The sequence below is a fragment of the Trichoderma aggressivum genome (genome assembly GCF_033847375.1).
Source record: "Trichoderma aggressivum f. europaeum strain CBS 100526 chromosome Unknown scaffold_032, whole genome shotgun sequence".
NCBI lineage: Eukaryota > Fungi > Ascomycota > Sordariomycetes > Hypocreales > Hypocreaceae > Trichoderma > Trichoderma aggressivum.
Genome location: NW_026946398.1, coordinates 206,280 through 231,188, shown reverse-complemented (window position 1 = coordinate 231,188; position 24,909 = coordinate 206,280). Strand labels below are relative to the sequence as shown.

At 51.6% G+C, this 24,909-nt stretch overlaps 9 protein-coding genes across 9 annotated transcripts; 7 read left to right on the top strand and 2 right to left on the bottom strand.

The window, feature by feature from the left end:
* Window positions 1-1,336: 1,336 nt before the first annotated feature.
* Triagg1_7367 (uncharacterized protein) lies at window positions 1,337-2,613 on the top strand (the record flags this gene model as incomplete). Its single annotated transcript, XM_062902094.1, has 5 exons — window positions 1,337-1,663; window positions 1,736-1,853; window positions 1,924-1,988; window positions 2,051-2,453; window positions 2,546-2,613. 5 exons carry the CDS (start codon window positions 1,337-1,339, stop codon window positions 2,611-2,613), a joined length of 981 nt encoding a protein of 326 aa, XP_062753685.1.
* A 651-nt stretch (window positions 2,614-3,264) lies between these two features.
* On the top strand, window positions 3,265-3,726 carry Triagg1_7366 (uncharacterized protein; the record flags this gene model as incomplete). Its single annotated transcript, XM_062902093.1, has 2 exons — window positions 3,265-3,508; window positions 3,566-3,726. 2 exons carry the CDS (start codon window positions 3,265-3,267, stop codon window positions 3,724-3,726), a joined length of 405 nt encoding a protein of 134 aa, XP_062753684.1.
* A 1,798-nt stretch (window positions 3,727-5,524) lies between these two features.
* Window positions 5,525-7,250, top strand: Triagg1_7365 (uncharacterized protein; the record flags this gene model as incomplete). The annotated part of the gene is made up of 3 exons (XM_062902092.1): window positions 5,525-5,584; window positions 5,666-7,033; window positions 7,119-7,250. The coding sequence occupies 3 exons, from the start codon at window positions 5,525-5,527 to the stop codon at window positions 7,248-7,250; spliced, it is 1,560 nt and encodes a 519-aa protein (XP_062753683.1).
* Window positions 7,251-7,849: 599 nt separating this feature from the next.
* Window positions 7,850-9,376, top strand: Triagg1_7364 (uncharacterized protein; the record flags this gene model as incomplete). Its single annotated transcript, XM_062902091.1, has 2 exons — window positions 7,850-8,109; window positions 8,203-9,376. The coding sequence occupies 2 exons, from the start codon at window positions 7,850-7,852 to the stop codon at window positions 9,374-9,376; spliced, it is 1,434 nt and encodes a 477-aa protein (XP_062753682.1).
* Window positions 9,377-10,679: 1,303 nt separating this feature from the next.
* On the top strand, window positions 10,680-11,592 carry Triagg1_7363 (uncharacterized protein; the record flags this gene model as incomplete). The annotated part of the gene is made up of 3 exons (XM_062902090.1): window positions 10,680-10,746; window positions 10,842-11,395; window positions 11,473-11,592. The coding sequence occupies 3 exons, from the start codon at window positions 10,680-10,682 to the stop codon at window positions 11,590-11,592; spliced, it is 741 nt and encodes a 246-aa protein (XP_062753681.1).
* Window positions 11,593-12,330: 738 nt separating this feature from the next.
* Window positions 12,331-14,295, top strand: Triagg1_7362 (uncharacterized protein; the record flags this gene model as incomplete). Its single annotated transcript, XM_062902089.1, has 3 exons — window positions 12,331-12,351; window positions 12,451-12,534; window positions 12,667-14,295. The coding sequence occupies 3 exons, from the start codon at window positions 12,331-12,333 to the stop codon at window positions 14,293-14,295; spliced, it is 1,734 nt and encodes a 577-aa protein (XP_062753680.1).
* Window positions 14,296-15,458: 1,163 nt separating this feature from the next.
* Window positions 15,459-16,779, bottom strand: Triagg1_7361 (uncharacterized protein; the record flags this gene model as incomplete). Its single annotated transcript, XM_062902088.1, has 5 exons — window positions 15,459-15,548; window positions 15,619-16,070; window positions 16,133-16,156; window positions 16,210-16,456; window positions 16,519-16,779. The coding sequence occupies 5 exons, from the start codon at window positions 16,777-16,779 to the stop codon at window positions 15,459-15,461; spliced, it is 1,074 nt and encodes a 357-aa protein (XP_062753679.1).
* A 2,866-nt stretch (window positions 16,780-19,645) lies between these two features.
* Triagg1_7360 (uncharacterized protein) lies at window positions 19,646-20,683 on the bottom strand (the record flags this gene model as incomplete). Its single annotated transcript, XM_062902087.1, has 1 exon — window positions 19,646-20,683. The coding sequence occupies one exon, from the start codon at window positions 20,681-20,683 to the stop codon at window positions 19,646-19,648; it is 1,038 nt and encodes a 345-aa protein (XP_062753678.1).
* A 793-nt stretch (window positions 20,684-21,476) lies between these two features.
* Window positions 21,477-24,734, top strand: Triagg1_7359 (uncharacterized protein; the record flags this gene model as incomplete). The annotated part of the gene is made up of 3 exons (XM_062902086.1): window positions 21,477-21,500; window positions 21,568-24,514; window positions 24,583-24,734. 3 exons carry the CDS (start codon window positions 21,477-21,479, stop codon window positions 24,732-24,734), a joined length of 3,123 nt encoding a protein of 1,040 aa, XP_062753677.1.
* Window positions 24,735-24,909: the final 175 nt, after the last annotated feature.

Below are 24,909 nucleotides of genomic sequence, written 5' to 3'. Positions count from 1 at the left end.
AGTTCTAGCGTGACTGGAGGAAGTGTAGGTGATTTAAGTACCACTGCAACCACTTCAATTCTTACTTATACAGGATGACACTTATGAAGTCGATGAAGGAGACGATAATCTACATTGAGTGAATAGTGGTGATGACAGTACAATCCTTTCTAGGGGTTCGAATCATCATTTTTGTTCGAGACGCTCATGCTTCTCTGTGACGAGTATTGATAATCTAAAGTACATGTACGGAATCTTACTCAGTTCTTATGAGCAAACTCACTGAAGGAGATGCCTTTTGGGACCATTCAAAGCCAAGCATGTTCGAGCATAGATGGAAAATATCCGTCGCGTAAAAGGAAGAAAAGACGAAGACACAACCCGGCATTAAGGCGATAGTCTCTACAACTAGCATGGAGCCAGGCGTTGGTGGCTTGTGAATAATTAAGTAGGCTTACATATCCACCACGACTTACACACGCAGGACGCCTTTGAGAATTCAGGCGCAAACTTACCAGAAGCTGCATTTCTTACAGAGAAGCAACTAATGCCGGCTAGTCTAACGGGGGTTCTATTTTCTGCAGCAGGTAAACGCTGAGATCTTGGAACGATTGCAGCCCCCTGTGTCCGATCTATGCTTCGGTACAAACCTTAACCGCCGATGACTCCCAGCCGCCGTCCTGCCATAGTCTCTTTCTTGCCAACTATTGTCCACTTTTTGATACACGGATATAAGGGCACTCGGCTTAGTTACCATTAAAGTAAGTGGAGACGGAGGAAGTTGCATAGCGCGCTTTACAAAGCCTCGAAGCTCGCCTTGGTTGCCTATTGCTTCTCCTCAGCTGGCATGGGGATCCGTAAATTCTTAGCTTCATTCCAGAAACTACCTTGGCAACAGGTCTCCACTATGGAAATCCCTTATAGATTGAATTCCGTTAAAGGTGCTGACTGGTGACATCAGTTGATAGATTTTGATATAATAAATTTGTCTTTAGAAAAGGCGGCGGGAGTTTAGACGTGGAAAGCTCCGTTGGACCTATAACGCCTCAGACCATAGCGACGGATGAAGTTACCAACTTTGCGACTTTGGAGGTTCTTGAACTAGGTGCTGATATCATTGAGAGGTCAATGATTTCAATCTCCTCGCGCTAATTGCCATGATCCTGATAGACCACTCCTAATGATCTCGGTATAGTTGCTGAAAAATCCTTAAAATGGAGAACACAAGAGAGAGCATAGGCCTCAGAACGGGGGAGATAAATACCACAAGATCCCCTCTGATCCCTTCAACCAATTCCATCACCATCACAATTCACTCGACCTATTCAAACGTTTACTTGACAGCTTAAACATCAAAATGCCTTTCGGACGCACCGTTCTCCTCAACACCGGCCACAAGTTCCCAACTTTGGGTTATGGCACCTGGCAGTCCGCCCCTGGTGTCGTTGGCCAAGGTGTTTATGAGGCCCTCAAGATCGGCTATAGACATCTTGATCTCGCCAAGATTTACGAGAACCAAGTCGAGGTCGGAAAGGGAATCAAGAAGGCTCTTGCGGAAATCCCTGGCTTGAAGCGTGAGGACATCTTCATTACTAGCAAGCTGTGGAACAACAGCCATCGGCCGCAAGACGTCGAGCCTGCTCTTGATGACACTCTTCAAGAGCTGGGGCTTGATTATCTTGATGTAAGTGCCTATTATACAGTTAAATAGGGCAATTGATATAGTAGGGCTGCATCTAACTCTTGACAATCATAGCTCTACCTCGTCCACTGGCCAGTTGCCTTTGCCCCAGGCAAGGAACTCATTCCCAGATCTCCAGGAAGCGGCGTAATCCTTCTTGACAATGGAGTCTCAATTTGCCAGACGTGGAAGGGTAGGTGTAGAAATCTCAAATAAGACTCTGGTAGGGTGAGACGTTTGACTGACACCCGTTTGTGGTATAGCCATGACCCAGCTACCTAAGAGCAAGGTTCGCTCAGTTGGTGTCTCAAACTTTGCAATCGAGCACGTAAGTTGATCTCTCATATCAAAGTTTTGCCTCAATCACTCACATAATCGTTTCCGTTCTAGTTGGAGGTAATCATCAACGACTCGGGCATTGTTCCTGCTGTCAACCAAATTGAGCGACACCCTCGTATTCCCAACCCTCCTCTAATCAACTACTGCAAAGAGAAGGGCGTTGTCATCACAGCTTACTCTGCATTTGGAAACAATTCCTTTGGCCTGCCGTTGCTCGTCAACGTCCCAGAGGTCAAGGCAATCGCAGAGCGTCTCTCCCAGGCCCAGGGCAAGACCATCACTCCCGCACAAGTCATTCTCGCTTGGTCTCAGCTCAACGCCGTCATCCCCAAATCGGTCACGCCGGAGCGTATCTTGGAGAATTTCCAGGAAGTCGGACTTGATGACCAAGCTATCCGAGATCTCAACAAGTTCGGCGAAAACCCGCAGCGACTCAACCTTCCCGGATGCGAATGTAAGTGGAGCATTAGTCCTACCCAGACCCCCGTATAGACGCAAAGGATTGAATCCTCGGGGTAATGCAAAGCACTGACCTGCTAAAAACAGGGAATATCAATATTTTCGGAGATGAGAAGGAAAAGAATACCACGAATCAGGTCGTCGTAAACGCGTAAAGACGATCTTCGGAGAATGTGGTGCAGTGAGACAGATCAACGTCAGGGTCCTTCTGGGTCTTTTAGGAAATAGCAGTGCAGCAAGCTAAATCAACTGTCCAATTACAACAAGCCACATTCAAGTTGTCCGGTGAATGACTCTGCGGTCGATTGTCAATAACCTGAACGATGAAGCTAAAGAACCAAGCGGCGCGGAAGTCCGCCATCCCCCGCCCCATGGCACCCCATGGCACTTATGTGAATGATGGGTATAGCGACAAAATATTAGACACAGCAGAAGCCAAGATGAGCGGCTCACTCTGTGTGTGTTTTATTGTCCACCTTAGCAAAGTGCACGATTCACCTTAACAAAGTGCACCATTTCTCCAACATGGCGCAGTCCGCTTGTGCAGTTTACAATGAAACCTTGTGAAAATAGAGTAGCAACTGGATCAGTAATCGGATCAGCAATTCGGTCAGCGGCGCTCTCGATGCTCCGGTCGTACTTGGCAAAAGCTTGTAATGAGACTCGGGCTTGGCCGTTGGCCGAGGCCCGCGGACAAGTATATATACTGAGAGATTGTCCCTGGCAGAAATGTACAGCAAGATCAGATTCAAACGACACTTCTCTTCTTTGCAAACCATCAACGTAGCCATAAACAACAAGTCATAATGGCCATTGACCACACCTCCATCTCAGTCCCCGAGGACAAATTCAAGGAATGCGTGGCGCTTTACGCCAAGGCCCTCGAACCACTTGGATACGAAATCGCCTATCAGTTTGGGGAGTACATTGTTGGATTTGGTTCGAAGCTCGACGCCCAAGAAGGGTACAAAGCCGCCGACTTTTGGGCAAAAGGATCCAAGGAGGTGGCCAAGGAGGGACCCAAGGCGCATATTGCGTTCCGCACTTCAGGTAAGAGTCCATGCTCGACCGAGAGATGTCGGTGTGTTATTGACATAGCTTCAATAGACCGAGCTGCGGTAGACGCGTTCCACGCCGCAGGGATTTCGGCTGGAGGGCAAGATAACGGAGCACCCGGCGTGCGAGCGCACTATCATGCCAACTACTATGCTGCCTTTGTGTTGGATGCAGCGGGCAACAACATTGAAGTTGTGTGCCACAACCCATAGGACGGGTCTAGCCGTTGAATTTGGATTCGCATTCGGGGAGCGATTTTGGTTAGGACTCAATTGCCAGCAATGTTGAGGCTTTGAAATTCGTTGGGCGTTGGAGCAAAAACATCATCGGGTATGAAGGTTTTGGATGAGCTGTATGCAATCCGGGTATCTGCTTTAGTAGTCATGCGCCAGGTGACGCTTCATAGTCAGTCTCGGTAGTTTCAACCATGTAATCTGATTTCATGTTAGTACCTAGTGACAAAACATTCCAAGTGCACCAAGGTCATATCCTTCAAACGATGTAGCAAAGAGGTAGGTGAGTAGCCTGGACTAGTGTTGACCGCGGGTTCTTCGTACCCAAGAAGCCGTCTCTGAGTAACCGAGATGATTTTACCGAAGATACTACAATCATTATTCGAGTTTGATGTTCTCAGATGCGAGTTTAGCCATGCAGTACGGAGAATTAATGGTAGCGCAACCGGCAAGTCATGGCAAGTTATGGCAAATTCCCCCAAATTGGCCGAGGGTAGAGGGGAGTTAGGGGATGTCTTTCGGAATCGGGGTCCCATTGCCGAAGCCCGCATAGAATCCATAGGTCTGCAAAACCACGAGAAGATGCACATGTGATGAGATGGTTATATGAAGATGTCAAGAATAGGATAATGTTAAGCAACTTGATCATGAATAGTTCAAAATGCAGAATGAATCGTTTCAAGGCAGGTGCAGGGATTGACCCCAACACGTGACTCAAGCATGGCCAAGATATCTTGTATCATGTATCATGTATCACCGCCATCATCGGACGTCTTCAATTACATGATCCCATTTACACGTATATTGTAAGTGCCCCGTAATCATTGCAAATTGCAAACTCCCCGCCAGCGCTGCCGGATGAATCTTTTCTCGCGGATAGTCCCACGGAAAGACTTTCCGGGAAAAGACATTTCCCACTCCGCAAGTGCCGCCAGCCCCAACAAATTGCCAGTGCCTGACTTCGGCTTCGGAAGCCGGGTGGAACAGTTAGTTGGAGCGACGGTGTGGACAACTCTCTCTTGGGGCCACGCATTGGCTTCTGACGCCGTCAACGGAGCGACTCCAACAGGCTCTTACGAAAAAAAATACGCGGCCGTGAGAAGATACAGCCGCTCGCACCGCTGGCAGACTCGGAGCCGGTGCTTTTGATCAACAATACTGCCTGGATTTGCCCTGTCAGCGCCTCCATTATGAGCATCTACACATGGACGGCAGTATTTCAGAACATGACCAATATTCAGCTAAGCCGTCAAATGTTTGTCAGCATATGATAAAAAGAAAAAAAGAGAGAGAAAACTTGCTGCTGCATTCCGTAAACTACGGAATCACCCTCCGTAGTGCCATGTTACCGCCATCAAACAATCCATTCTGATGGCTTCTTCCCCCACAGCCGCCCGCCGCCCCTATCCGATCCTTGCAACGGAACTGTCCCGCTATTCTGCCCTGAATCCAGCTTCTCCTCACTTGCACTACCCGAATTGTTCTGGCGGCCATGCGGAGACCGGGTCTGCGGTGGTGGGTTCGGTCATTGACGGCTATTGCACCGGCAAAATCATCAAACACTCGACGGCCATACATAACGCGCGTGATGCCGTCACTGGCATCTGACAGTGCCCCAAAACTCTTGTTTCTTTTTTTTTCTTAATTCCTTTTGCGCATTTACTATTCAACACATCTTTGCCTCATTTTCTCGTGGCAGAGCAATTGTCGATTATTGCAGTTCTTGATACCCCGCAACGCGACCCAAGAAACATCTCTCACCTCTGCCCCTCCAACAATGCCATCCACAGCTCTGCGCCTGCGGACCCTCGGGGCCTTTGCGCGCCATGCGACAAACGTAAGTCTAAGAACTCTAATCAATGATGGAAATCTCACGGAAATTAAAAGTCAATGGTCGACTAACATCTCCATGTCGCAGCCCACCGCCGTCTTGTCCAGGTCATTTTCTGCCACCGCCCGCCGAGCTGAGATCAACAAGGTGCTGCCCTCTGCCACCGAGGCAATCAAGGACCTCAAGGCCAACTCGACTCTCCTGTGTGGTGGATTTGGTCTCTGCGGTGTCCCCGATACTCTGATTGACGAGGTCCTCAAGCGGCCCGATGTTACTGGTCTGACGGCTGTGTCAAACAATGCCGGCACCGATAGCTCCGGTCTGGGCAAGCTTCTCAAGACAAAGCAGGTGAAGAAGATGATTGCTAGCTACATTGGCGAAAACAAAACATTTGAAACAATGTACTTGACTGGAGAAGTCGAGCTGGAATTGACTCCCCAGGGCACACTGGCAGAGCGATGTGCGGCCGGTGGCAAGGGCATTCCTGCTTTCTACACTCCCGCAGCCTTTGGTACTGTCGTCCAGACCGGCGACCTGCCACTCAAGAACAAGCCCGACGGCTCACCGGATGTGTACTCTTACCCCAAGGACGTCAAGGTCTTCAACGGCAAGCCATACCTGCTTGAGGAGAGCATTGCTGGAGACTATGCCTTTGTCAAGGCTTACAAGGCCGACAAGCTCGGAAACTGCCAGTTCCGTCTCGCCGCCAACAACTTCAACGGTGCCATGGGTCGCAATGCCAAGATCACCATTGTCGAAGCTGAACACATTGTCGAGCCCGGCGAGATTCCTCCCGAGGCCATTCACCTGCCCGGTATCTACGTCAAGCGCGTTATCCAGAGCACAGCCGAAAAGAACATTGAGAAATATACCTGGGCCAAGGACGATGCTGATGCCGACTCCAAGGCCGTCCTAGGAACAGGCGAAACCGCGGCCAAGCGAGAGCGGATCGTGAAGCGAGCTGCCAAGGAATTCAAGAATGGCATGTATGCTAACCTGGGTATCGGCATGCCCATGCTTGCCCCCGGCTTTGTTGGTCCTGAGGTTGAGGTCCAGCTGCAGTCCGAGAACGGTATCCTTGGCCTTGGCCCCTACCCCAAGAAGGGCCTGGAAGACGCCGATTTGATCAATGCCGGAAAGGAGACGGTCACCCTTAAGCCTGGAGCCGCAGTCTTTGGCAGTGAAGAGAGTTTCGGCATGATTCGCAGCGGCAGAATCAACCTGACCATCCTCGGTGCCATGCAAGTCAGCGGAACTGGTGACCTGGCCAACTGGATGCTGCCAGGCAAGGTCAAGGGCTTCGGCGGTGCCATGGATCTTGTGAGCAACCCCAGTGCCACCAAGGTTGTGGTCACCATGGAGCATACCGACAAGAAGGGCAACCCCAAGATTGTCAAGCAGTGCGCATTCCCACTGACTGGCCGCGCGTGCGTTTCTCGAATCATTACTGAGCTGGTAAGTTGTCAATCATTGCCGCGGGGCTTCCTCATCTCCTTCTTTCCTAAGTTGCGAACCATCTGCTAACATTTTCTCTTATCAGGGTGTTTTCGACGTCGATTTTGCTCACGGCCTAACTCTGATCGAGATCGCGGACGGAGTGACGGTAGACGAGATCAAGAGCAAGACGGAGGCTCCGTTCAGAGTCGCCGATGACCTGAAGCCGATGCTATAGATGTTGGGATGAATAAACGGACAGACATGTAATATGGGAATATTTGATGTAACACCAAGGTATATACCAAAAATGGGCGGGTGGGTGCTCTCTGGGATGCTGCGTAAAAACAGAACTACCAGTGTCTGGGCACCATCACAGGCGTTTGGGGGCGAGATAGAATAGCGTTCTTTATCTGGGCTTATATCATTGAATCATCGAGGCATACAAAAAAAAATTATTATACTTGACGAAAAATTTTTTTACAACATCAAATATTTGCACCATCAGCGCTAGGGTTTGGTTTGCAGCTCTTTGATATGTGATTTAGGAGGATCGTTGGACACCAGAGAGCACTGCCCGCCACTTACTTACGCCTTGCTGACATATCCCACCTTGAATCTCAACATTCACCGGGCACTCTTTTCGCAGCGCCACCCTCATACCTGAACTGCAACACCACAGGCGCCTCACAAGGCTTGGGCTGCTGGTTGCAAGGGTGACGTTTATGCTACATTTATCCCATCCCATTTCCCCCTCGTATACTCTATTCATCGATTTTGAATGAGTCTCGACTTGATGTCGCACCGCCATAGCCGTCTCTTCGCTCTCAGGTGGCTATGAACAATTACGACCCGTCAACCGGCCAAGTCTTTCGAGAATGGACAGTGTCCGGTCGACTCAACGCCAGCGTGAGCCATGACTGGTCGCGGCGGCGGCCGTATCCCCTGTTTAAAACCCGCGGCGCTCGAGGTCCGCGGTCTCTGATGGACATGGCGATTAATGTCATTGCTGATAACATTGGCGATGTATCCGAGGAGTTGCTGGGGTCCATGCCTACTCAGCTGGTCTGGCGCATCTGGCGCTTTTTGGAGGCAAGGTTCGTTGGTTTCATTACGATGCCTTATCTGGAATTTTCCGGTTGGGACTTTGGGAGCAACTGTCAAAGGAGTTACTGACGAGCTGGTTTTAGAGGTGTAAGCCTCCATGCTTGGAAACTCTTCTCGGCGATATTACTACGTGAGGACGACGAGAAGAGTCTTGGGCTTTATCGGTTTCGACAGCACATTTGTCATCCCGACATGGACCTTGAAAGCTACACCAGACCCCTCGCATCGCTGACGACGGATTTCATCACCCATCTTGTGCTCAGTGGCGGCTGCCACTTCCGGACATCTGAGCTGGTCCGCTTGGCAGACATGAAAAACCTAGGGGTGCTGGAGCTCATCCAACCCGCGGATGAGACGGGCGGCGACTATCCAGATGTGACCGACAACCTGATCCGCGGCTGGACTGAGGCGGAGAATCCCTTCCCCCTACTAAGAATCCTGAGGATCTGGGGTGACAGATCGACTTCAAAGAGCTCTTTACGCTGGGTGGCCAAGTTCCCTTCATTGGCGTTGTACGATGTCATGGGCGCAAAGAAAGGCTGGGATCCTCCACACAAAGAGGCAGCCGAAGCCGGCTGGGAAGTAACTGATCTCTCGGGTGGCCAGGAGAATTCTCTGCTACGCAACTTGATGCTCCTAGTCCCGGATGAGCACATCAACAAGACGCGAGACTCGATCCGAAGCGTCGATGCCGATTTGGTGACGCTCTGCAGCGACTCCCAGTGCGCAATCAAGTTCGTCGCAAATCGGGAGGCGCCTCCTCTGCTGGACTATCTCACAGACACAGGCAAGGTGTATCTGCCCTCGTGGGACCCAGATGCGGCGTCGAGACAGGCAGGGGCTTGTCACGGCATTGCGTTTGAGGCATGGGCCTTTTGGCTGTACTCGTTCCTTGGCCAGCTCAGCAACGACATGGACGTGGCGAGTCAAGGTCACCCAGTAGACCAACAAGCTGTAGCTGGTCCGTTTGTACTGCCTTCGAGGCCCATGGCTTGTGTATTTCTGGGCCACAGCGGGCGAGGAGGCATCACCTCGAAGCCGTCATATGTGAGTCGCGGCTTATTTTCAACAGGACGGTACATCTTCACTCGTCCGATGAATGCGAGCCGCTACACAAAAGAAGCGGCCAATGGCCGAGAGGAACAGGACGAGGCGAAAGCTAAGCAGGCTTTCGGAAATGGTTTTCGACCGTTATCCACCCGGTCATCGCAGAAGAGGAAGCAACTGCACGATGTTCTGCAGTCGCTTGCTGGGTAAAACGCCGAGAATCGAAATGGGGTAGATAATGGAACATTTCTCATGTTTTTACGATATACATGGCACTTTCACACGAGCCCTCCCGTCTAATATATAGAGATTGCACGCATGCCACTACGTTGAATCAGAAGGAAAAAGGAAAAAAAACAAGACGCGACTAGGTATGGTGATGTACCGCCGAAAAAATTTATCTCTCCCAAACGCAGCCTCCGAAGAGGGAGTATAGTAGGACAGGTGGTAAGTCAGCGGAAACGTTCATCTATCCTCCAGTTTCCCCTCCAGGCGCATCCAAAGGTTGTCGAAAGCCAGAGTGAATTTGAAGGAAGTTTTTCTAGTAGGTTTCACTGAAGAAAAGAAAAAGAAAAAAAAAGTAAAAAGAAAAAATCTCGGCTGGCGTATTATAGGGATTGGGGGGTGTGGGTGGAGTTTGGGGACGGAAAAACGTGGCTGCGGCAATGGAGTCAGGGCAGGTACTGTACTAGGTACCTGTACTTGTACTTGGAGATTACCGGCAGCCATGGGTTTGACTCTAAGCAAGTCATTTTGATCATGTTGCTGTGACTCACCAGTCTGCAAACTCCAATCTATGCACGTGATTTGTAGAATAATTTACGGATATGAATCAACCACCCAAAGGGCCCTGCTTCCTAATAAACATAATATGCGTAACTGTTTCTTCATGTGACTTCACCCAAGTGGTCTATGGCATAGTAAAGAGCGTAGTTTCAGGGCGATACTTGGAATAATTCAGTTGGCCAATCGCCTATCAGCTATTTCAATGCGGGAATGACACAGTACCTTGGCGTTACAACGCCGCACTGCAAATGGACCACGTCTGTGCCCTGAAAGTCGGACATCAAATGATCAGCTTATTGTGATGATGATGGTCATGACTGGAGACAAGGGGCAGTGAGTCATACAGCAGCACCTGCTATGACAGCTTGGGAAGGGGATCCTGCATTAAAGCAGCAGAACTTTTGGAGGCTCGCAGCATATCATGAGGAATTCAGCGGGCAAGGCTGAGCTGTACCTCCCAAGTACCTCCAAGTACCCCGCTACCCCGCCTGGCTGCCGCTGAACTGGCGACTCAGAGAGTTTGGCCGTAACTTTTCAACTGTGGATTGAATTTTCGTAATTTAATACTGTCGGGATTTTCCCATTTTCCTATTTAAGTCTTGCGCAGTCGCATAGCATCGCAAAGCCGGAGGTTGTACCGAAGCCATCTGCGGAATACCGACGCCTACTCTCGCTCTCACGCGCACACACAAACTCCCTCCCTCCCTGTTTCCATCTCGATTTCAAGATGCCCGGTGCTCCAGGAGCAAGCTCGCGCGGCCGTGGTGGCAAGTTCAGAAAGTTCACCAGAGGAGGTATGTATATCCAGACGTCCATAGGAATTGCCGATCGACAACGCAATGCATGGTATGGCGTTTTCACACGCTAACCCGGAACCTCACGAGAATAGGTGGCAAGCACTTCTCGCGCAATCTTCAACCTCTCGACTCCGAAGGCAATGCGGTGAGCATGTGGGGCGAGGACGCCAAGCGCAACGAGGACGAGGAAGATTCCGAAGAAGAATCTGAAGAGGAATCCGAAGAGGAGGAGGAGGCCGGCCAGGCCCCAGCTCAGGCCAGCGGCGAGGCCAACCGCGAGGACCGAAAAGCCCAAAAGAAGGCTCGAAAAGAGGCCGCCATAGCCAAGCAGAAGAGCCGCACAGTCGAGGTCGGCGATCTGCCTTCCTCAAGCGGCGAGGAGAGCGACACGGAACTGCCCGCCAACCCAAACCACTCTTCATCGGCCCGCAAGCAGGCGACCGAGGGCGCGGGTGTCGAGGCGATTACCAAGGGCGTCAAGAAGCTGCCCGCCAGTCGACGCGAGAGGGAAGCCGCCGAGGCCGCCGCCGCAAAGGAGAGATATATGAAGCTGCATGCCGAGGGCAAGACGGACGAGGCCAAGGCGGATATTGCCCGTCTCAAGGCCATCCGTGCACAGCGCGAGGCTGATGCTGCTAGGAGACAGGTAAGGCCCGCTATTGGATTCGTTTTCCCATCTTCTTTGTATCATATGTTAAATGCTGACCATTCCATCTCATTTAGGCTGAGCAGGAAGAGAAAGAAGAGCGGGAGAAGGAGCGGAGAGCTGAGATTGAAGCCAGAGAGGCCAAGCTGCGAGCACTTGCTGCTGGCCCAAGCAAGAAAACGAGCAAGAAGAAATAAAGTCCTTTTCAGCTTGGATTTCTGCGGAGTAAACTGGTCACTAGATTCAATAATATACCGTTCAAAAAACTTGAAATATTGTGTAGTTGGGCTCATAACTGGGTGCTTAGAGCTGCCTTGCCTACTAAACATACAATTGTTGTAATGGTTTCAGTTATTTCCAACAACCACTCTACCTTATAATAGCCATGATAGGTGATGCTCTCGTGACCCATGCTCGTGCTACTTTGTAGTACTTGGGAGCTTATACGATGGCTTAAGCGTAGTTTGTAGAATCATGCAGCCAGTAATTAATTATCTTTTTTCTCTCTCTATTTTTGCTTCTATAAATTCCATGATTTTGCAATTGCTCAACGGCCTTCATATTATTTTCAGTATTATCAAGACCCTTCTAGCAATCCGACGACCCTGGCTGTCAATTTTTCTGGCGCAGGCGCGTTTGCAGCGGTCCAAGCACTAAGAGGCTACCCCACAGCCAAAGTTCGCGGTACGGCAGAAAGGTGGAAAAAAAAATTGGACACCCCAAAAAAATTCAGGAAAATTCCCTAGCAAGGCCAGTGGCAGAAAAAAAAAAGCATCACCTCACGCCAACCGCCCAGCTATCACCTTGCAGTCTCTACATCATTGGCCGCGGATTCTCCAGCACCGACGGCAGGTATCGGATTATAGGCGCTTCCGTCCTTGTTAATTTCTTCTTTCCGTGTATATATACTGCCTTTTCGCGATACTGAAGCTGGGATGGCGGATTCATCACTGCAGGTTCGTTTGGAAGTCCTTTGTCCAGCCCCGCCAGGTGAAAATGCCTGCAAGGGGCTGGGAATCGAGCTGTAGGAACCATTAGCTGACATCGCTGGTTAGGATCGCCTGCGCGATCATGCCAAGGCGTTCGATGGCTTGCTGAGTCTGATTCCAGCCAAGATGTACTATGGCGAAGACACAAGCGTACGTTTACCGATTTGACCCTTGACCTTGCCGACCCAACCCTCTCAATCGGGCGGATAGCTGGATTTTATCCACATCCATAATGTGTGTGAGGCTATCAAGGCACTGGGGCTGACGCTGGTTGATGTGTAGGATCAATGGAAAAAGGAGAAGCAGACGAAGCAGGAGGCAGCAGCCGCTCGGCGAGCCAAGCTGGATCCCGATAGCGCCCTGAACCGCAATGCCAAAGAAGTCATGGATGAGCGAGCCAAGAGCAAGCGGAAGCTGCGGCAGATGGAGCAAGATGAGGATGAGAATGAGAATGAGAATGAAGAGGAAGACTACGAGCCCGTGAATGGCGTCGAGGCTGAGAAGCCCCTCGAGGGTCTCAAGAAGAAGAACCCAGAGACTCCTCAGAAGAAGCCCAAGACCAATGATGATGTGGATGCTGAGAGTGACGGTGAGAGCGAAGGTGAAGCACAAGATTCCAAGGACACGACAAAGCTATCAAAAAAGGAAGAAAAGCGAGCCACAAAGCGAGAGAAGAAGGCTGAGAAGAAGGCCGAGAAGAAGACAAAGCAAGAGTCAGGCGAATCAGCAACTCCAGCCAAGACTCCAGCCAAGACTCCAGTATCCAAGGTTGCTACTGAGACTGCTAGCACATCTGCGTCAAAGAAACAAAAAAACAAAAAGGCGGGAAAGGACGCCGCTACTCCCTCAAAATCTCAGCCGACTCCCTCAAAATCACAAGAAGCTGATGTCAACCACAACGACAAAGCCGATGAAATCATGCAAGACCAGGTGGACGGTCTTGACCCATCCCTAGACTTCTCCGGCCTGCAAAGAGAAGATGACGGCAGCGCTGTATCAGCGCCCTACTCCGAACCACACTCTCCGACCTTTGACTCAACCGAAACCCCTAATGGCCAGCCTGCATCAGGAGAGCTCGCCAGCACAACCACATCCGTCTCCTCAGTTGCCTCATCAGAAAAGCCCAAGCACCTCAAGATCCCCGCAGATACCACCGCTCTGAGAGCCCGTCTTGCTGCCAAGATTGAGGCTCTCCGTGCAGCCAGAAAAGCCGATGGAACGAATGGCAAGCCCATTCGCACGAGACAAGAGCTCATCGAGGCGAGAAGAGCAAAGGAGGCACAGCGCAAAGCGCACAAGAAGGAGCTGAGACAGCTGGCCAAGGATGAGGAGAAGAGGAAACGCGAAGAGGCACTGGCGTCCAACTCGCCCGGCGTTATGAGCCCCAACATTAGCCTCGACGACGCTTCAGGGGGCTTCAGCTTTGGGCGCGTGGCATTTGGCGATGGCTCGCAAATGTCGCACGACCTTGGCTATTTCCTCAACAGGGGCAAGAAGAAGGGCCCTTCAGATCCCAAGACGGCGCTTCTCAAGGTGCAGCACGAGAAGAAGCGCATAGAAGAACTCGGCGAGGAGAAACGCCAGGACGTTGAGGAGAAGGAGACCTGGCTGAATGCCCGCCGCCGTGCCGAGGGTGAGAAGATCCACGACGACGAGGCCCTGCTCAAGAAGGCCGTCAAGCGCAAAGAGGTAGCCAAGAAGAAGAGCGAAAAGGCGTGGAAGGAGAGAGCCACGGGCGTCGCCCAGGCCCAGCACGCGAAGCAAAAGAAGCGCGAGGAGAACATCAAGCAGCGACGCGAGGACAAGCTGCTGCGCCGATCGGGCAAGAAGAAGAAGGGCGGCGCCACAAAGAAGAAGGGTGGACGACCCGGCTTCGAAGGAAGCTTTGGAGTTGGCGGGAAGCGCAAGTAAAGAGACGACTTGGCGACGGTTCGCATGTAGCCCCCCTTTGTTGGGCATGTCGTGTTGTTCGATAAGACAAAAGCTTTGTACCTATTTCACGGCCCTTCATCTCATGAGCCTGCATGGCAGTTCTCTGGTTGTTCTTGTTTCCATTTGCTTTGCTTTTCTTCTTCTCTTTTGTTTGGACTTTTCTATTTTTCATCTACATAGGGCGAACTAAGCGTCGGAGGCGCAGGGCATGGCATCATTTCAAATATTGACCGTATGGAGGGGGAGGTTTTACGGGATCATTTGTGGTTATGTATGGCCGTTTTGAAGACGGCAAAGTGTTCTAGGTATTTCACGATGGCTGACGAGGGTTTAATACTACATTGCAAAAACAAATGAAGAAAAAAGGTCTCTCTGATCGTGTACAAAAAATGCTACTACATGTTCCTTTTTTTTCCCAGCATTACAAAAATCCATACGCAAAGCATACATACAGCACACACATCTCATTCTCCAAGTTTTCCTCTTTCAACTTCTCTTCATCCCCCTTTCCCTACCCTCTCTCTCCCTCCCCTTCAGAACGTAGTAGAGCAGCAAACATTTCAGAAACAAGTAAAAACAAGAAAAGAAGGCGAATAAAATTAGTAAAAAAAAGACTTCCCATCTAGGCAAGGCAAAAGGACTCGCTTCTTGATCTCTCTCAACTTCATTCTCGCTCTCTCTTTTTTTCCACGCTTTCCCTCCCACCCTTGACTTCCCTTTTGTTCCCTTTCCCTTCTCATATACCCACCCTTTCATACCCCCGTCGTCCTTCTCTGTGTGTGCGTCGTATTTCATTTCAGCCGTTAACCCCCCGACAGCAGTGAAAATAAGAAGAAAAAAAAGAGATGCAAAACCCTCCGCCCCTGTCTCCCACTCTCCCCTTTTCCCAAGATAAAGTGACAAAGAAGGCAAAGATTTCTCGATTATTTTTTTGGGTACTGTTTTTTTAAATATCTTTCGAGAGCCGAGCATGGAAGAGGGGAGGTTGGATGAAAGGGAGATCTTGTGGTGAGTTTTTTTTTTGTTAGAGAAGATGTATCCGTAGAAGGAAGGGGAATCGATTTGGCCTTTTGTTTTCTGTCATCATTACAATCGAATTAGGAAGTGGTATAGTGGTCGGTTCGTCCAGAGCCGGTCGGGGTTTATAGAAGCGAGTCGAGTCTGGTAAAGACGCTCAGGCAGGCTGCCACGATTTCGAGTTGCAGCTCCTTATCCTTGGCCTTGTTGACCTCCTACATTGCAACATCATATTAGCACTGTATCTTCTTGCGCAATAATCTGCCATAAACAGCGCTCTCTCACCTCGGCTATGACCTGCGGTAGGTTGGCTCCGATGCCATTGCCCGTGGCCTTCTTGCCAAAGGGGTACTGGCTGTAATCCGCCAGTAGCTCGTCCGTCTGCGCAAACGCTCGCTCCCTGGCCTCGTGGCCCAGCGTGGACAGCGCATTCTCCAGGACGTTGGCGGCGTATGCGGCACACACCATGGACACGGTGCGCAAGTAGCGGAACTCGAGGTTCTCAGGCAGAAACTGGCTCCCGTTGAGGACGACGGTGCGCTGGGTCAGGACGTTGCGCACGCGGCGGCGAATCTCCTCCTTGGCTCCGCCGTCGGCAACGGGGTGGGTGGCCATGTCGAAGAGAAGGAAGTTACGCTTCTCCGTCCGTAGGATGCCCTTGTCAACCAGGCCCTTGGCTAACCGTTCGCGGACCTGCTTGAGCTGGTATCCTATCTTCATCAGGTTCCAAGTCTCGCCTGGGTTTTCAGAGCATTAGCCAATGCATTGGTCAGGTTACGTGTATTCACAGCACACACACACAAGGCCGTGGCAATGTCGCGGGCTACACAGAATAGGGTGAGGGGTGAAAGGCAGGGGTGGCAGGGGTGGCAGTACCGCTCATTAAGTCAATCCAGGAGCTGACGCTCATCTTTTCGCTCTGCTTCATCATTTTGAGGGCCTCGTCGAGAAGCACCTCGCCGGTAAGGGTATCGTCTATCACTTCGATGTTTCGGTCTGCCAGGGGGAACCGTCGCCGCGCCGGATCCTTTTCCATGCTGATGCGCCCGCGGAAGGCAAGCTCCAGCACGATGCATCCTCGGAGCGCGTACGAAATGTTGTCGTTCCAGAACGACAGATACCCCTAATCACAAGGCTTCGGTCAGCAATTGGGGCGGCGCCACGCAAGCAGGCACACACACGCACCTGTTTGTCCTTGAGACCAAGCAACAGCACCTCCTCCATCATGGTCAGCTTGGGCTGCTTGCTCCGCTCGGCCGACTCGCTAATGTCTCGAGGGTCAAAGGCAATCTTGTGGCCGTTTTCGCCGCTCTCGTAGCTCGTCTCGGGGCCGCTGTCTCGAACGTCGCGGGTCGAATTGGTCCTCGAGACGCCGTTGCTGCTCTCGCCCTCGGTGCCAGCGACGCCGCCAGCTCCACGGCGTCGCGTCAAGCCTGACGAGGACATGCTGACGGGCTTGGTAGGGTGATTGGGAAGAGGTGTCGATTGGGGGAGGATGCGCCGATTCTGGCGAGCGTCGTCGATCGTCAATCGTCAAAGGAGCCCAGCCCCAGACCAGACACGAGTCGGTGAGAATCGGCGAGCGAGGCGGCGGGCGAGGGGCTTTTAAACAATGGAAAACAAACGGCCAATGCAGCAGAGGGACCCCAGGCCGATGTTGGACAGCGCTGTCACGCACAAGAGTTGTATGGTCTGGCAAATCTGAAAAAGGTCCACAGGCGTCTAGGAGAGATGAGGTCCCTGGTTCTGGTGGGCCGCGTCAATGATTCGTCCAGGCCTGAGGCTCTGAGCCGTACAGTAGCAAGGATCCATTGATCAATTCGATGCCTATGGCGGGGAATTCCTAGCGCAACCTTGAACAGAGCGACCAGTTCCAGCGCCCAGTTGAGCGCTAATGGGCCCTGAAAAACATCAACTGATTAGACGTCCATGGACGGCTACGGAGCGGTGCCGCACTGACGACACCGGCGCTACGGGGGGGTTCTTTTGCAAGTTGGGGGAGCTTTCGGCGGGCTTGGGGGGGTTGGAGTGGGATCTGAGCCCTGGCGCAGAATGGGGCAGCCGCGTGTACTCGCAGCACTTCCATGGCATTTGGACCAGGTAGAGTCTGTGCAGCGTGACAAGGTACAGAGTACGAGCAACACGATACCAAGGTAAGCTTAATACAGGGCTTTCAACTATGCCATTGGGCAAACTTGACTGGAACCCGAAACAAATGAGGCGATGAGGCTTGATACGAAGTGGTTGATGGGGAGGTTGAAGGCTGTGCCGTTCTGCATATGTCTCAGACACAGGGACTACTGGCGGAATATTACCTCCATGCCTCCATGCTGTCAAGGTTGCAACTAGGCGCAGTTCTGGAGCTAATGTCTGTACGAATTGAGGCCGAGTTGAGAACCAAAAAGAGGGACAGAGAGACAACGGGAGAGGCCTTCTATTATTAGCATCGAGCCGGATTACCAATCAATCGATCCAATGCGCGCAATTGAGGTTTCGGGGATCCAATACTGAATAGACGCTCTATTCTGTTGATACTCGCACGGGGACTCTATTGACAAATGATCCCTGTGTGATGATTTGACAGAGATCGCTACTGTGCACGTGCCGCGCTTCGCTCAGCCTGGGAAGGAGGCAAGCCGGAGACTGCCCCATTCGGAATTCATTAGCAAAGGCCACGTAAAGGGACGCTTCTCCACTCTCAACGTCAGGGAATTCTTCTTACTCGACACAAAGCTAGGCCATTGATTCGATATCTGGTGATGTACGACTTGCAGAACACATCATGAGGCAACTCGCTACCGTTTCCTCATAAACAACAGACCGGATTTTACAATCTACTTCTTTTCATCCCCCAAGCCGCCTCATGATGCGGACAATGAACGAGGGCACAAGCCAGGGGTTCATACCCCATGTCTGTCTCTAATCGAGATGATATGCTCAAAGCCCCAGATCAGGATCGCCATATAGATCCCAGGTCTGTGATATGGTTCAAGGGATGCCACGCCGGGCTTCATCAGTCATTGATCTATACGGGATTGCGCTTGCAACATGGCAGTCTCCTTGTGAGCATACAAACTTGAACGGACACCGGCGCTTACAAGCATCTTACATACACGCGGGTGTCGTTGCTTAGCTGGTAGGTAGGCACCTCTCATTCTGCAGCAAATGCTCTCTCCTAGATCCACATGTATACTAACCTCAAACTCCACAGAAAGCTACCTCACACATGGATCGATGATAGCATCAAGCCTTCTCCTACGAACAATCCAGCATCATCTCAGTCTCTGATATGGCCTACCCCGTATCCATGGCTTCAACACCACACCAGCACCTCCCCTTGCGGCTCGGGGGGCGCTGCAATCGCTGCACCATGGCCCTGCAGTACTGGACTGTTGACCAGCTGGCGGCTACCGTACCCTTATATACCAGGATTTCTCAATGCCTCTCAACAGCGAGCGGCCCACTTGGTAATGGCCTGGTCGGCAATGCAGCGCGTGGGAATTGAGAGGGGACTTCTCAGTTCGCACGGCTCATTACGACGAAGGCCACCGCCAGGTCAGGAACTCTCAGACACGGCCCGCAGCCCTGGATGGCCGACGCGTAGACCCCACCCGTCGCACGTTCGAGCTGTTGGTACCCGCAAAGAAATACCCATGGGAAACCGGGGCGCGCAGTAGGATCTACGCTGAACACCAAGAGAGATCGCTGGGCGTATAAGTTTTTTTTTATCCTTTTCACAATGTTTTTTTTTGCTTCTTGTGGCGGCGCCTGTCTGTTTTGTCCTCCAGCGTCGTCGGTGTTCGATGTTGCATGGGGTTGCGGCCTCGAGATACCTTCTCGGCGTCCATGGATGAACGCCGTGTCCAAAGGTACTTTGGGATCAGGTACCAGTTGTCCAAGGCTACCGAAAACTGAACGGTCTCCTCGAGGTCGGGGTTCGATTCCTCTTAGGCGCTGTCCTTTTTTTCTTTTTTTCTTTTTTTTCCGTGACGAATGATGAAATCGGGCATGCCCAACAGCTACATGCTTCAGTATTATTATTCACAGCATATCGATAGGTGCAAAGTGCTTGAAGTGATGATATTCTTTTGTGTGTGTGCTCTCACGGTCCATCTGCGCTATGGATATCACGATGCGGAAATTGTAGACAGTGAAACGCACCATAGCTACAGTAGCCAGTTAGGTGGGCAGTTGCTTGCATCTGCTATGTATGTAATCCCCCCCTATATCTGATCTCCTCAAATCCAACGAGTGTCTTGCATTCCTGCTTCGTACCACCAGTTTTTGATTGCCCATGAGATCAATCATATCCTCACGCCTTGGTGCCCACCGTATCCTTCCATAGTTCATCAAAATTGATGTTATCAGCTTCAAAGAGCTCGCGAATCTGCTTGGCCGCTGCTTCTTGCTTCTCCGGGCCGAACCCCCCTGGCTGAGTCGATTCAAATTGTACAATCTCAATCCACCGGAAAAACAGGTTCTCTTTGCCCATGGCCGTAAGGGCATCCCGAAAGGCGAAAACTTGCCTCCTCTTTTCGTCCTCCTCGGCCGATATGGCCAGCTTAAGATCGTGGCAAATCCAGCCGTAGTCCTGGTGATACACCAAAATGACATTTCTAAACGCCTCGAGGGCAACCTCCTTCTTGTCGACAAGTTTGTGGGCGAGGACCATGCAGTTCCAGTCCAGATTCCACTTGTCGTTCATGAGGAGATAGCCAGTCTTCTGCTCCTGGAGCATGGGCGACGTCGCTTGCTGAGTATAGGCAAGCAAAATCTTCTTCGAGTCGGCATCCTTGAAGATGTCACGCAGCATCTTATCCCAGTCACGGCTGCGGCGGACGTAAACCTCCTTGTCCCGGAAGCCCACATTCCATCGCCACCGCGTCGGGTTTCCATGTGCGGTGCCAAGCGTAAACTCGACAGGCCATGGCCAGACGAAGACGAACAGCACAAAGTCGATAAACATGACGATGCCACGCTTCCAAACTTCCCAGGACAGCTCCGACCACGACGCCTCGTGAAAAGGAAACGTCATCTCGTTGGGATTGCCAAAGCCCGACATGAGGAGCTTCCAGTACCAGGGGAGGATGGAGTACATGCGCCAGACGAAAAAGACGGCGACGCTCACATTCAGAGCAACGGGCACGAGGAACATCTTGCGCTTGAAGGCGGCGGGTTTGGCGTCGATGTGCGTGATGTAGATGTGCTTCTGCGAGAGCTCCTGGATGAAGGGCTCCAGCACCTCCGGAGGCCGCTTGAACGGCGCTGGGGGATCCAAGCTGCCATTGCTGCCGGATGACTTGGAGGCGGCAGATGCCTTTTGTTTCCCACTTCTCTTAGAGGGGGCCATGGCAGACGCTGGCCGGCTTATGCCTGATTCTCGAGAGAATCAATTTGTTGGGTTGGCGATGCGCAGCAGTTGTAGGTGTTTTTAGTAAGTGAGCTTCAGGGGGATGTGGTATCTTTGGCCCCAGCAAAATTCAGGTCCGACCGCCTTGTAAGCTGTATCCACAGCGAAATCGCCACAAGGCTCGAAAAGAAAGAAGAAGGAAGGCAATTGTGAGGAATAACTGGATGAGGCGTTGGAAAGGCTCTTGATTTCAGGTTCAATTACAATGCCATGTTTTACATGTATTCGAAAATCTACGAGATCCTGTGCCATGCTCGTCTTATGAAGATGAGCTTCGTGGCAAGGCTTCTTATCGATTTAGTAGCCCGTTTGAGTTAGCGACACGGTAGATCTCAGGTACTAACGAACTGCTACCCGAGACCATCAGCAGGGGAAGCGTCAAGCAGATGAACAATTTGCTCTATGGATATTGGAAGTATGCTTGATATGGAAATGAAGAAAAGAAATCAAGAGGAATGACCAATTGAATGTGTATAGTTAACAAAATACATAAAGAGGTGGTTGTTGCAGCAAATTGCACAACTTGCGGACAATCCTATCCCGAGATGCCCCTCCAAGTACTTCATCGTCGAGCTTTAGAAAAAAAAAAAAATACATATCCCGCTAAGCCTAGAACAAGAGCTAACCTTTCTACCAAGGACCAGCAATCTTCAAGCAGCGTCTCCATTCGTACTCTCTTCTACCCAATGTCGACAGAAGCTTTGCGTGAGCTTCATCGTCATTCCTTGTTGCAATGTTGAGAGCTCGCGCGTGGAAGGTTTGCACTTTTGCCGCCCAATTGAGCTCTGTATTGCCGGTGCGATAACTGACATCATACAATCCAGGATCGCAGCAATCCGTTTGTGTGCACGCTTTGTCGACAGAAGCTGGCTGTTGATGCCGGGCCGCAGCATGTACGAACTCTGTCTACTTCTTCGGTCTCGTCGAGGCCTTTAAGCGCGCTGCGCTCGGTGGCCAGCTCTCGAAGCGCCGTTTTCTCTTGTCAGGCCCGATCGCTGTCTCGGACGCCATGTCTCAACAACTCTGCAAACAATGAGGGGCCTCCCAAGACGGGGGGATTCCCAGGCGCATTCTCTAATACTAGAGTGGGGAATTGGGGCACATTTGCAAAAGCAGACACGGCATCTGGGGCTACGACTGCAGCAGATGGACTGCTGCCGCACGAGCGACTGGCCCGGCGGCAATCAGCAGCGACAGAGAGTGTGCGGACAGACAAAAGGAACGAGCCTAAAGGCAACGATCTCAGAAAGAGTACGGGAAACCAACGCAGGAACACTCCGCAAGCGACCAAGTCAAGATCAGTTCTGGCCGACGTCTTCAAAACCAACCGAGAGCCGCGCCCTCCGCCAACTCCAGAGTCTTGGTCTTCTCCGCAGCCTGAGGGCAGCGAAGCTGCAAAGAAGCTGTCGAGGCTATCAATACCCAGTGATACCTTTGCTCGTCCGGGGAAGCCCGCCGGGGAACAGACAACACGATCAACAGGAGGTAGTCTCAAAACAACTGGATGGGGTTCTTTCAGCAACCGCAAGGCCGACGTGCCCCCCCACACACATGGAGTAGACCCTCGTGGAAACCAATCCGGTGTGTGGAACGAAATTACCAAGTCTCGGAAGCCTAAGACGAAGGTGAAGCTTGGAGCGAGACCGCATGCGCATGGCCACGAAGCCAAGGCTTCAACTACCCAGCCGTCCGCAGCCCAGGAACCGGCCACTCAAGACTTCTGGGGAGAACTGGAAACTAGAGCCACGGGATTTAGGGACAAGGCTAAAAGTAAGAATGAAAATCAACCTGTGGATAGGAGGAAGAAAACACAAGATGCTCAGGACAAACGAGACTCCCTAGGGGAGACGTTTACATCCACACCCAAAACTGAGGACGATACTCAACTGCAGAAACAAAGACGAAAGTCTAGATTTGAAGTAGAGGAGCAGCAAGAGCCCGAGAAACCGCGGTCTAAAAAGGGAAAGAAGTCGCAAAGAGTGTCACAAGCTTATGAAGACGAAGACTGGGATGACGAAGCCGTACACCGCTGGGAGCAGAAGCAGCGTCGCAAAGCGGAAAAAGAGGCAAAGAAGCAGAAAGCCGTAGAGGAAGAGCCACAGGCCGTCCCGATATTCCTCCCAGAGTATATCAGCGCATCAAACTTGTCCAGAGCTCTCAAGCAAAATGTTACCCCTTTTCTGCAGGACATGGAAGAAATGGGCTTCGAAAATATCACTAGCGACACAATCTTCACTGGTGAAACTGCGGCTCTCATTGCAATGGAATATGGCTTCGAGCCTACTGTTGATACCGGATCCCTTCGAGATCTCCGTCCTCGTCCTCCGCCAACGGATGTCTCAGTCTTGCCGTCTCGTCCTCCCGTGGTCACGATAATGGGCCATGTCGATCACGGCAAAACTACTCTTCTGGACTGGCTTCGCAAGTCCTCCGTCGCCGCACAAGAGCACGGCGGCATTACTCAGCACATTGGTGCGTTTGTTGTGAAAATGTCGTCTGGCAAGTCCATCACGTTCCTCGACACTCCCGGCCATGCTGCCTTCTTATCGATGCGCCAGCGCGGAGCAAATGTGACAGACATTGTGGTGCTCGTTGTTGCTGCCGATGACAGTGTCATGCCCCAGACGCTCGAAGCCTTGAAGCATGCTACGAGTGCCAAGGTGCCCATTATCGTCGCCATTACAAAGGTTGACAAGGAAGATGCTCGGATTGACCAAGTCAAAGCAGATCTTTCTCGCCATGGAGTTGAAATCGAAGACTACGGCGGCGATGTACAAGTTGTCTGCGTCAGCGGGAAAACAGGTCTGGGCATGGAAGACTTGGAGGAGAATATCGTCACGCTTTCCGAAATCCTGGATGTCCGAGCCGAAGATGACGGTATGGCTGAAGGATGGGTTTTGGAGTCTAGCATCAAGCCTCAGGGCAAAGCCGCGACCATCTTGGTCAAGAGAGGAACACTCCGCCCTGGCGACCTGATTGTTGCCGGCAAGACCTGGGCAAAGATTCGTGTGCTGCGTAACGAAGCTGGTCTTGAGCTGGACTCTGCTCCTCCCGGAACGCCTGTCGAGATTCTGGGCTGGCGAGAGCTACCCACTGCCGGAGAGCAGGTTATCCAATCTCCCGACGAAGGAAAGGCGAAGACGGCAGTTGAATATCGCTTGGAAATGGCTGAGCGTGAGCAAAGCTCCATCCAACTCGCCGAGCAAGAACAGCGCCAACGTGAAAAGGCCGCGGCAGACGCTGCAGCAGATGCCGAGGGCGCGCCAAGCACCGCTGCTGAATCGGCTGAGACTGGAATCCTGACGCAAAACTTCACAGTCAAGGCGGATGTTGTTGGATCCGTGGAGGCAGTTTGCGGAACCATCCTGGAGCTGGGCAGCCACGAGGTGCAGCCCAGGATCCTGCGATCCTCTGCTGGGCAGATCACCGAGTACGACATTGACCACGCGGCGACGTCCAACAGCATCATTGTCAACTTCAACATCAACATCCCCCCGCATATTAAGCAGCGAGCCGAAGAGGCCAAGGTCAAGATTCTCGACCACAAGGTCATCTACCACGTCGTTGACGACGTCAAAGCGGCGCTGTCCGACATCTTGCCCATGAATGTCTCGTTCCGTGTCAACGGCGAGGCCGATGTCCTGCAGGTCTTCCCGATCAACGTCAAGAAGCGTGTGTTTAGAAACATTGCCGGGTGCAGAGTCCGAAACGGCTCCATCAAGAAGTCGTCTCGCGTAAAGGTCCTCCGCCGAGGCGAGGTAGTCTACGACGGTATGTACAAATATGGCTCTTCTAATTGCGAGATGTAGATGGGCGTTTGAGTGCTAACTTTGAAACAGGCAAGATAGACACCCTGAAGCATGTGAAGAAGGATGTCCAGGAAATGGGCAAGGGGGCAGAATGCGGCATTGGCTTGGAAGACTTTGAGGAGTTCCAGCCAGATGACCAGATTCAAACGTATGAGGAGATTAAAGAGAGGCGGACCTTGTAATATGTACATGCATTGACACAAAAAAGAGGCGGCATTGACATATAGACATGTAGAATATGTACGATATGGATGGACGTGTACGAGTATAACTGCAACGCACGGGAAAAGGCATTCCATTCTTCTCATGAATTGGCAGTTAGCAACGGAAGAGAAACATATATAGAATGCCGAGATT